Source organism: Rhinopithecus bieti, unplaced genomic scaffold (assembly GCF_001698545.2).
Source record: "Rhinopithecus bieti isolate Rb0 unplaced genomic scaffold, ASM169854v2 scaffold_59762, whole genome shotgun sequence".
NCBI lineage: Eukaryota > Metazoa > Chordata > Mammalia > Primates > Cercopithecidae > Rhinopithecus > Rhinopithecus bieti.
In genome coordinates this window covers 30,810-42,684 of record NW_016822991.1, presented here as the reverse complement: position 1 = coordinate 42,684, position 11,875 = coordinate 30,810, and the positions used below count along the sequence as shown (strand labels likewise).

General features: G+C 49.7%; 1 protein-coding gene across 2 annotated transcripts in view; it reads left to right on the top strand.

Annotated features, from left to right (window-relative positions):
- Window position 1: 1 nt before the first annotated feature.
- Window positions 2-11,875, top strand: part of PPP1R3F (protein phosphatase 1 regulatory subunit 3F) — an 18,871-nt gene continuing 6,997 nt past the window's right edge. For both annotated transcript variants that reach the window (XM_017861177.1, XM_017861176.1), the window contains exons 1-2: window positions 2-816; window positions 11,682-11,737. In XM_017861177.1, the coding sequence (XP_017716666.1) occupies window positions 8-816; window positions 11,682-11,737 (865 nt within the window). In that variant the 5' untranslated portion in view covers window positions 2-7. The remainder of the gene's footprint in view (window positions 817-11,681; window positions 11,738-11,875) is intronic.

The window sequence follows — 11,875 nt, the reverse complement described above, 5'->3', positions numbered from 1 at the left end:
GGGCAAGATGCCGGCGGCGGCCGGGCAAGATGGCGGCGGCGGCGGGGCCGACGAGGACGACGATGGCGAGGATGGGGATGAAGGGGAGGAGGAAGAGGAGGCTTGCCCCGAGCCCTCGCCGCTGTGCCCTGTCCCCACTGACGGGGGGTTTTACCTGGTCCCCACATTTTCGCTGCCGCCCGCGCCGGGCCGTCTGGAGCGCTTGGGGCGCGTCATGGTGGAGCTGGAGGCGCTGCTGCCGCCTCCCGGAGCGGTTCCCGGGGGTGCCGGGGTGTGGGTGCCGGGGAGCCGCCCGCCGGTGCTGCGCGGGTTGGTACGCGTGCTGAACCGCTCCTTCGAGAAGGCGGTGCACGTGCGGGCCTCACACGACGGCTGGGCTTCCTTCTGCGACCACCCAGCGCGCTACGTCCCGCGCAGCCCGCCGTGGGCAGGAGCGGGAGGAACAGGAGCAGGAGATCCCATCCTGGATCCGGGGCTCGGCCTGGGCCCCGGCCAGGCGTCCGCCTCCTCGCCCGACGACGGCGGCCGCACTGACCGCTTTGCCTTCCAGCTGCCCTTTGCTGAGGGCGCGGGCGATGGGGCGCGCCTCGACTTCGTGGTGCGCTATGAGACCCCAGAGGGCACTTTCTGGGCCAACAACCACGGCCGCAACTACACAGTCCTGCTCCGGATCGCACCCGCTCCCTCACCCGCTGATGCGGAAGGGCTGCCCCAGCAGCAGCAGCTGCAGCAGCTGGAGCCACAGCCCGAGTGCCAGGGTCCCGTGGAGGCTGAGGCCAGGCAGCTGAAGAGCTGCATGAAGCCGGTGAGGCGCAGGTAATGTCAGCCAGCGCCACCTCCGCCAACGCAGGGCTGTGTCTGGGATGGAGGACAAGCATTCCGGCCCAGGAACCCCTCAGGCCTGCTCTCCAGAACAGGGAGGAGGGTGCATTGAGTCAGTTAGTCAAAGAGTGATGGAGGTCAAACATGTGCTAGGCACTGTTTTAACTGGGGTTTTATTCATTCATTTATTGAGTTCCACTGTAAAGCCCTGAACAAGACAGACATCTACCCTGCCCTCAAGGATTCATACAGGCTCCTATGGGAGTCAGTTTGAAAAAACAAGGGAGGAAGCAGATAGGATAAATAGGGACAAAGCTGCTGAAGGGAGTAAAGGGATAGATTGGGAGGGAATGGCTGTATTAGACATGCTGTTAAAGGGAGGGCCTGTGAGGAGGTGAGTCCCTAATGATGATAAAGAAGAGTTATGCAGATACGGTGGGGAGGTGGGGTAGAGTTTGTAGAAGAAGGAACAGGGAGGATTTTTCTGAGGACGTTTCATTTAAACTAAGTCCTGAATGATGAAGAACAGTTATGTTCATATATGGAACAAGGGTGTTTTAGGTAGAGGAAACAGCAAGTGCAAAGGTCCTGGGGTGGAAATGAGGTTGGTGTGAATGATCAGCAGTGTGCTGGGAGTGGAGAGAACTGCAGTGACATAGTAGTGTGGACTGAGGGCTTTGCCAGTGGGGAATAGAGCAGATTCTCTTTCTGACAGAGCAGGAAACCAGGATTCCAGAGGTGGAGAAACTGGTTGAGGCAGTGGTGGCACCTGGCTCTTCCAGTTCACCCATGTCTGACCTTGAAGCCTGTGCACTCTACTCTTATGCTGTAATCTACTTGGAGTCCTCCTGTGGAGGCGAGAGGCTGAGCCCGTGCTCTCACAAGAAAGCAGTGGCTCTGGCAGAGAGACAGAACCAGATGGGTACTGGACTTGAAGTTTTTGTCCCTTGTTTTTTTTGCCACACTACCTGTGATCATTCAGGGACAGGGAGAAATGATTAGTTATACCCCAGGGGGCCCCGGTAGAAGATTTCCCTAGGTTTCCTCTATCAAGCTATGAGTTCTTTAAGGGCAGCAGCTAGGCCTGATTCTTTTTGTGGTCACCCTAAGTCTGGCCCAGGATCACTAGATTCTCCCTAAAATCCATACATTTCCCTGTTCTTGGGAGGACTGGAAATGGAAATGGGAAAATGCTTTTTGGACCTTGTATGTATGTGCTCGGTCAGAAGCCCCTGGCTGCAGTGAGACATTTGTGGGTTCTGCTGGTTCTGGTAAGGCCTTAGGCTGTGAGTAGTTCAGAAAGGTCTAGCTCCGGGCTGGTGGGCAGATGTTCCTGGGTAAGTGAGCAGGCAGGCAAGCACCCACTCACCCACCTGTGAGCCCCACCATAATCTGAGACTTCATTTAAAGAGGACAGGCAGCATGGTTTTTCTTACAGCATTAAGAGTGTGGATTCTGGCATAGATTTCCTGGGTTCAAGTCCTGGCGCTGCCACTTACTGGCCTTGTGACCTTGGCCAACACCTTTAACTACACTGTTCCTCAGGAACCTTATCTGTAAAGCAGAATTATAGCACCTACTTTACGGGATATGAGTAAAGATGCTAAGAACCGACTCTGGCTCAAAGTAGTATCATACAGGTGTTAGCTGGTGTCAGTATTTAGGGAGCCACACCTACAGTTTCCTGGATTCCTCTCCTAAATTCGACTCCACCCATCAGCTGTGTGGCCTTGCCTCAGTTTACTCCTCTGCTAAGGGGAATGACAGTCACTTTGCATGGTTGGATTGGATGCAGCAAACATAGGCAAGGTAACTGAAGTATGGTGGTAGCTGCAAAAGATAACTGGCCAGCATTTACTGATTTCTGTGCTATGAACATCAGATCCATTCTCTCCATGAGGCCTGCTGTGCATGCTGTGTTGTGTAGGTGCTATGATTATCCCCATTTAGTAGAGGGGAGACAGGTAGCTCAGAGAGGTGAGCCAGCTTGCTCAAAGCCTCTCATTTAGTGAGTGACAGGGCCAGGGAAGAAATGCTAGGGATGTATATTTACTTTTTTCTATCTTTTTTTTTTTTTTTTTTTTTTTTAAAATTATCCTCTAGAAAGCCTGGCATGATTCAGGGCAAATTCTGGATTTCACTCTTGGTGTTCCCAGCATGTCATGTTTTCCTTTTACCTTTTTTTGCTTTATTGAGCTATACCTACATAAAGTATACTGATATTCCGTGTATAGCCCAGCGGATTTGTACATATGTATGCACTTGTGTAACCACCACCCAGATGAAGATACTGAGCAGGTCCAGTGCCCCAGAGCCACCTTCATTTCTATCACTTTCCCAAGCTGTCATCCCCGCCGGCTGTCATGGGAACCCTGTCTGTAAGATGCGACAGTTTGGGTAAAGGAGTTTGGTCATTTTAAAGAGTGTGAAAGACAGAGAACAGAGAAATCAAAACCTTGCAGGGCCAAGGTGGGTGGAGAGGGTGTTTTTCTTTTAACATACATGGGTGGTTTTAAGGAGAAATTGAAGCAGCCTGTTCAGACAATTGTTTTGGTATCTGGCCCCAGGTCTGTGGTTCCTAACATGACTTGTGATATTATTTTAAGTGGGCAGATGGCTTTTTGATAGCTTCTTTATCTTTCGATCTCAGCTCTTGCAAAGGGGAGGTTGGTGCTCATTGCAAGATCAGCGATAAGGGTTTTTTTGTAGGTCGGTGGCTTTCTTGGCGAGTACATTTCAACATATTATTGTTTTAGAACCTGTGTGCTGCCAGTGACTTGCAGCGCTGCTGAAGACTAGCCACCCTTGGCGACCTAGCCCTCTTGGGAAATGGTGGAGGATCTCAGGGTATATCCCTTACCTGTGGGAGCCCTATCATAGAGGACTTCCTGTTTAGGAAATGTTGGCTGCAGGCCCACTGTGCACTGAGCACAGACACATCAGGTGAGGGCATGGGAGAAGTCCGTGGTAGCCATCAGGATATAGTTCAGAAACCCAAATGGCTGCTTTCTGTTTTCCCTGGGTTGCTGGACCAGGCATTTGATAACTCTAAAGCTTAGAGATGATTAATCAACAAGCATTTATTGAGGGCCTACTGTGTGCTGGGCACAGTGCTAGTTTCCAGCAGGGAAAGAGATGCAGAGTGGTCCTAAGATGTCACAGGGCTTGTGGGATGGGGTACAGAGGATTTGTTGTATGAGACCTGGCTGAGCCCCTGCTCTTGGCCAGGCACTTCACTGAGTACTGTATTTTCATGCAAGGTCTGGTTTAATTCCGACAACATTCCCTGTGAAGTAGAGGGTTTTAAATTTCTCTTTCCTGGATGAGCAAACCGAGGCTCCCAAAGTCCTAGGGCCGGTGTGGGGAAAAGCCCTCCTGATCTTCCTTGGCACTTGACACTACCCTTCGGAAGTGTCCTATTCCTCTTAAAAGTAAAGAGCAAGAAGGTCTCACCATGGTCTTCAGGTACCCTCCCGTCCCATCCCCCAATCTGGCTTCCACTGGCTTCTAGTCTTACACCAGTGCTCTTTCTGAGCTCCTGTCACCGTGGTCTTTCTGTTGCTTCAAAGGGCCTTTCTCCTTTCTGCTGCAGGGCCTTTGCCCCTGCTGTTTCCTTCACCAGGAACTTTTATTCCGTACCCCTTGCATTCTCCTCCAGTGTTGATCCCTCAGTTCTAAGAGGACTTCCCCAGGGGAGGTGTCTACCCCAGCATCCTTAGGCCCCCAGCTTTTTCGTAGCACTCATCAGCCCAGCAGGTGCTGAGCTTGGTTAGAGAATGTCCCATGGCAGAGCAGATGAGCATCGCCACCAATAGAGGGTCATCGGCCACCCTGCCTAGCGGTTCTGTATTTTTCTGATCCACTCTTGTTTCTCCTCTCAAGTGACTCTTTCAAATGTTCTTTACCTTCAGACTTTTTCTCCTGCTTCAAAAAACAAAACAGAAGCCATAAGAATGGAACTCCCTATAACTTGCAGCCCCCAAGTGTGCACGCTGATTTCCCTCCCCTGTGTTACAGATGAGGAGGAGTCCCTTCTTGCTTAGGCCATTTCTCCCTCCTGTGCTCTGGGTCCCAGTTTCTGCCACTTGCTCTAGAATCTGACATCATCAGTCACCTTTTCTCTCCTGGCAGGTTTTCTGCTGCCCTCCTCGCTTGATCCTCTATTGAGTTTTACCGGTGCCAGCATCCCTTGTGTCTCCGCTGACCCCTCCTTCCCTCCCTCCTGCTTCTGGCCAACACCTCATCACCCTCCCCTTCACTGCCGACCCCTGCAAAGAGTTGCCTGTACTTGCCTTCTGCACTTGCTCACCCCATGTAAGGGTTAGCCCCCAGCATCTGCCAGATTCTGCAGGTGGTTTTTTGGTTTTCCTCTTGAAGTGGTTGACCACTCCTACTTAAAACACTTTGTCTTCCCGTGCCTTGAGACCACATTCTGCTGGTTTTCCTCTTAACTCTCTGGCCCTTCTCTTTCTCCTGGCTTTTCCCTTAGCTTCATGTATCCAAACTTGGCGTCTCCACTTGACTGATGGCCCAAATAATTCCTCAAACTCACCTTGTCGGGGACTGCATTCATCACCTCTCCCACAGGGTTCCCAAGCAGTCTCTCACTCCCCTACCTCCCCACTTGCTCATTTTGCTTTTCAGCATCTTTAAGCCCTGCCTGACCTTGCAGTTTGGGCCAGGGACCCTTATTCTAGGGCATTCTTTCCTTTTCTAAAGGCACTGACCGCAGTTTGTAGTTAGACCTTTGTTAGGGGGTTGCTGGATGACTCTCTCTGCCCTGCTAGACTGTAAGCTCCGTGAGGGGTAGGGACATGGTCTGCTTTCATTCACCACTGTATTCCTGCAGGCCTGCCACAGTGCCTGGCACTTAGCAGGTGCTCAATAAATATTTGTTGAAAGAATGAGTTTGAGTATTTTTTTAATGCCTTCCTCCATACTGAATTGTAAGCTTCCTAGTTGGGTTTGCTCACCATGGTGTCTCCAGGGTCCGTCACCAGGGCTGATGCACAGGAAGGCCCACTGTCTTTCAGTGCACCTATAACTGAAGGGATGGGGATCCAACCTGTTACCCAAGTTGGCAGCCTCAGGGAAACCAGAATAACTGGAGTTGAACGGGACAAGTCAGGGGGCATCTTAGTTGTCTGTAGAGTGAGGAATTAATGTGAACGTGATCCTCTTTTATGCTACAGAAAACTTGGTAGGGCATTATGGTTAAGGACGTAGGCCTGAGGCCACGTGCTAAGAAAATGGCAGAGCTGTGATCCAAGCCTGTGTGGTCCTGCTCTAGTGCTCCAGCTCTTAGCTACTGTACCAGGCTGGGTGATGCATTTTACCAGCAGGGCAACACTGGGCGAGTTGCTTTCCTTTCAGAGCTTCAGTTTCCCTCAATGGAAATTTGGAGGGGGTTACTGTTAAGCGCTTTATAGGTACTTTTCAAATATTTATTTGATCTGCTGAACAACTCACTGATGTAGGTATTATCCCCTCCTTAGAGGTGAGGTAACTGAGGCACAGAGAGGTTAAGTATCTTGCCCCGGATCACACAACTGATCGGTGGCAGAGCTGGGATTGTTCAAAATTGCAGATCCTAACCCTTAAGAGTTGTGAAGTCAGTTTACTGGGTTTCAACAAGCATTAAAAAGAAGGAAATAGCATAAGAAATGCCAGTGTTTCATCACATGCAGTAAAGGTAAGTATTGTTTCACTCAAAGAACAACTTTTTCAGTTATTTATATGTCTCTTTACACATGTGTGGATGTGCTGGGTTATGATGTAGAATGGATTCCTTACTATGGGTCATGGCCGAAGTCCTGACTGTTGAAGAAGCTCATGGCACGAGAAACTGCTCTCCTCCCTCTACCCCACTGGATCGCCAGCAAGTCCCAGAGTTGAGGCTGACACACTTGTTGGGGAAGGCAAAGCAGTGCCCCACATAACTTGGTGGCTTTCACAGCCACCTTCAAGCCCTGTTCTTTTCAGAAAGCAGATGGCTCAGGGTAACTGCAATTCTGAGTATCGTGGGGCAGGTTTCTGAAGCCACTCGTCCCCCCGGAAAGTCAGCGTTATCTTCAGGTTGACTACATGGGAGCCGGGGTCTGCTGACTTTCCCTTTGGGTTTCAGTGCCTGACCCACTTTGGGCTGGCAAAATTCTTTGAAAACATGAATGCTGGGGTTGCTCCAGAGGACTTGGGTGGTGGTGGCAATGGCAGTCTGTGACTGCTCTGAAAGTCTGCTTTGCTTTTCTCCACAGGGCTTGTCAGCCCTCACCTGCTTGCTCACTCTGTGACTGGCGATTCCCCTTTCTGTTCTTTCTCAGCTGGCCTAGGCTGGGGCCAACACCATCTCTTTCCAAATCCTCACCCTCTGGTCTCCTCGGGAACTATCAGCTTGGCAGCCATTGTGTTTCCTGATGGCTGGAGGAATTCGTACGCCCAGGAGACTGGTGTGCAGTCCTGAAATGGCCCCTTTTAGACGACACCAGCTTGACTAGTGCTCACTAGCACCCAAATGATGCATGTCCAGGATTTCCCAGATCTGTGTGCCCTGGCCATTATGGCTCACTGCCCTTGAGGGGATGCCACGTGGTACTTGTGGGGCTGGTGCCAAAAGAGCAGGTTTCCTTCTTGAGAACGAGCAGGCATACTGCAGGTACAGTTTTGTTCTTAATCTCCCTCCCCATTTTTCTAAGAACCCCTCTTCTCTGTTACCAATCAGTGAGTCAGTATACATTTGTACCTGATTTCTCTTACTATCCTCATGTTGATTGAAGTCATAGCTGCCCTTGAGTTTTTACTGTGAAAGACGGTTCAAAGATACTTGTTTCTTTTTAAGCCCACAATATCAAACTCTTTTCAAAGTGGAGCCCTCCTGGGATGTTTGTTACCACCGTGGTTATGTAGTCAGTGAGTGTAGAGGTGCAGTTCCTTGAGTTTTAGTTTTTGCATTTGTAAAAAGGAAGGGTGTTGTTTTGAAGGACAGATGTGAAGGTTTTCAAATGCCTTGGTATGTCAACGAGAGGGGCCCATGGTGGAGGAGGTGAACAATACATGCTTGTGCTTTCTGCTTTCGTATCTGACTTTGGAGAATGACTTGTTTGCTTCTGCCGATGTTGCGGATCTTGGGATTGGCTCAATGGTGTGACCTGCTTTTTGGATGTTCTCGCCCTCAGCCATGGAATGGGTGCTCTGGGGGCTGAGGGATTGATTGTGTATTTGTTTTTCTTTCTCTTCACCTTCCTCCAACTGAATTGTGGAGTCCTTTTCCTGCTGGCTGGCTGCTTCCTGAGTGTTCTCCTTTTTCTCTCTCACATCTATGACTCTGTAGTGGCTTTTAGAAGCCTGTTTGTAATATATGTCCAGACTAGGCCAGATGGAGGAGAAGGCTTGCCTGCTACTGCGCACAGGTGGGAGGGCTGGCTTTCTGTCTGTCTGTGGGCCTTCTTGAAGAGGCTTGGTTTAGAAGATCCTAAGGGGAGGATGTTTGCTGTCGTGAGGGACTATGGCAGCAAAAGGAAGTAAGTCAGTGCAGCCTGGCAGAAATCATGTTGAGACGTAAGTCCAAAGACTTGGATTTTAGGACCACGGAGAGGATTGGTGTGGGACCAAGCTGGTTTGCTCTGAATCTCTCTTTCTCATCTGTGATGTGTGGGAGGTGGCACCTGGGTTCCCAGAGTCACCCACCCTAGACCCTGTAGTATTCTGATTCAAGTACCTCTGGTGGGATTTGTGAGTCCTAGACAGTAGAGAAAGACAGACGGTCCCTTCTAGACTCTAGATCCGTATATATGGTTAAAGTGTCCTCCCTGAGGGTGTTTATAGAAAGCAGTTCTTGCAGCCACTCTGTGTGTAGTGGCCTCCTAGCCACACACGTCCCAGGCCCATGGAGGTAGGGAAACGGGGAATGTGGGCAAAGGCAGGTCCGAAGAAAAGCCTGCATGAAGGAGGAGGGAGGGATCTTGTCTAGTATTGATGCCTCCCTCTGTCTACTTCTAGAAAGGATGGAGATGGGTTGGGTAAGACCCTCTCCCTCATCCAAGAAGCAGCAGCTGACTAGGTAAGAGCCAGAAGGCTTGGGTTGTGATGTGAAGTGTATGACCTTGAGCCATTTACTCAGCCTCTGTTTTATCCTCTGTAAAATGAAGACAATAGTACTGCCTGCTTCAGAGGATTACAAGTACCTGTCTCATAGGGTGGTTGTGAGGATTGAATTAACACATGTTGCCCAGGCGCCGTGGCTCATGCCTGTAGTCGTAGGACTTTGGGAGGCTGAGATGGGAGGATCGCTTGAGTCTAGGAGTTCAGGACCAGCCTGGTCAACATAGCAAGAACCCATCTCTAAGAAAAAACAAAAAAACAAAACAAAACCAAGAAACCCCAAAACTTATTTAAAAAAATGTGAAACACTTAGAACAGTGTGTAATGCCATAGTAGGTACTATGTAGGGGTCAGATGGTGATGCTCTGTTTCTGTGAAGGTAATTGGTTATGGGTTTTCAAAAAGTTTCAACCAGGCCGGGCGCCATGGCTCATGCCTGTAATCCCAGCACATTGGGAGGCCGAGGAGGGTGGATCACCTGAGGTCAGGAGTTTGAGACCAGCCTGGCCAACATGGTGAAACCCCGTATGGTGGGTACCTGTAATCCCAGCTACTTGAGAGGCTGAGGTAGGAGAATCACTTGAACCTGGGAGGCGGAGGTTGCAGTGAGCTAAGATCATGCCATTGCACTCCAGCCTGGCGACAGAATGAGACTCCATCTCAAAAAAAAAAAGAAGTTTCATCCATTGCCAGAAGTATCAAGAACGTCACATTGCCTCTTAGGAAGAAAAAGGTGTAGGCAGTCGCCCCAGCTCCTCTCAGGTCTCTGAACATGTTTTAGTCAATGCTTCCCTCATTTGCCTTAATCTGTAGACACTTGATACTCATTTTCAGAATAAGAACAGTGACTTCTCCATGATGAGATCCCACCCCTGGGAGGACCCACCTGAAATTTACTTGGCTTGTGCCACTCAGGGATCTGACTGGCCTGGTGAAGGAGGAAGAAGACCCATAAATATCTACAGTTGATTCATTCCCTGCTGTGTGTCAGGCCCTGATTTCTACCTGTCCGTCCTCATTCCTCTTGACTGCCTTGTGCTTAGTGCACATCCTGACTCCCCGCGGCTCTGTTTTATGTTTTATGAGTGAGGAGGTAAAGTGACCTGCCAGGCTGATACGGGGACGGGAGGGCTAGCATAGGGACCCAGGCCTCTGTGACCTCCCTCCCAGTCTCCATCTGTGTTCCTCTGCCTCACAGTCTTGTCTGCCTGCCCTTAGAAAAGGTTTGTATTTATTTATTTATTTATTTATTTATTTATTTATTTATTTATTTATTTTTGTGAGATGATCTCTCACTCTGTTGTCCAGGCTGGAGTGCAGTGGTGCCATCTCAGTTCACTGCACTCTCCGCCTCTCGGGTTCAAGCGATTCTCCTGCCTCAGCCTCCCAAGTAGTTGGGATTACAGGTGCCCACCACCACGCCCAGCTAATTTTTATATTTTTAGTAGAGACGGAGTTTCACCATGTTGGTCAGGCTGGTCTTGAACTCCTGACCTCAGGTGGTCCACCTGCCTCAGCCTCTCAAAGTGCTGGGATTACAGATGTGAGCCACTGAGCCTGGCCTTTTTTGTTTGTTTGATTTTTGAGACTGAGTTTCACTCTTGTCCCCCAGGCTGGAGTGCAATGGCGCGATCTTGGCTCACTGCAACCTCCGCCTCCCAGGTTCAAACGATTCTCCTGCCTTGGCCTCCCAAGTAGTTGGGACTATGGGTGTGCACCGCCATGCCTGGCTAATTTTTTGTATTTTTGGTAGAGACAGGGTTTCATCATGTTAGCCAGGCTGGTCTTGAACTCCTTGAACTCCTAACCTCAAGTGATCTGCCTGCCTTGGCCTCCCAAAGTGCTGGAATTACAGGTGTAAGCCACCACGCCCAGCGAAAAAGATGGGTTCTTCTATCTTTTCTCTTTCCACAGCCAGGAATATATCCTAAAGAAATGATACAAGTGTCGGCCGGGCGCGGTGGCTCAAGCCTGTAATCCCAGCACTTTGGGAGGCCGAGACGGGCGGATCACAAGGTCAGGAGATCGAGACCATCCTGGCGAACACGGTGAAACCCCGTCTCTACTAAAAAAATACAAAAAACTAGCCGGGCGAGGTGGCGGGCGCCTGTAGTCCCAGCTACTCGGGAGGCTGAGGCAGGAGAATGGCATGAACCCGGGAGGCGGAGCTTGCAGTGAGCTGAGATCCGGCCACTGCACTCCAGCCTGGGCGACAGAGCGAGACTCCATCTCAAAAAAAAAAAAAAAAAAAGAAAAAAAAAAAAAAATGATACAAGTGTCGATAAAACTATGCCCAGTGCTGTTTGCTAGTTTGCTTTGCGACCTCTAAATGAAAGAACCTAGCTGCTGAGTAGGAAGGGGATGGTATGATATGAGTATTAAGCAGTCGTTTGAAATGTTTGCAAAAGTGTATAGTGATGTTTCTTACTGTTAAATGGACAAAGCTAGCTGTGGAATTATGTCTGTAGAATCTAAATGATTTCATAGAATATCTGGAAGGAAATTTTCCAGAATGGTAACAGTAGTTGTCTCTGGCTGATGTGTGATTGTTTTTCTTGCTTCTTTAGACTTTTCTGTATTTTGTGAATTTTTTATAAGGAGGCTGTAGGACTTTTAGGATGAGGGGATAACCAAAGGCAGCAGAAGAGAAAACAGCAGCTGTCAGGTGAAGGTGGGCTAGCACAGAGGCTCAGAAGGTGCCAGTGGGTGGCAGAAGTGACCTCTCAGGGTATTAGATCCATGTACTCTCTTTTGCCCCGCAGGCCTGCTGAGGAGGAACTGAAGACGAAGAACATGGATGATGACACCCCTGCCGTGGGTAAGCAATTGGCCAGCTTCGGAAGTTTTAGCTTGTGTTTACCATGTCTTTCTTCCTACTGTTTTTCTTTCTATAAAAATGAAAAAGGCTGGGCTCAGTGGCTCATGCCTGTAATCCCAGCACTTTGGGAGGCTGAGG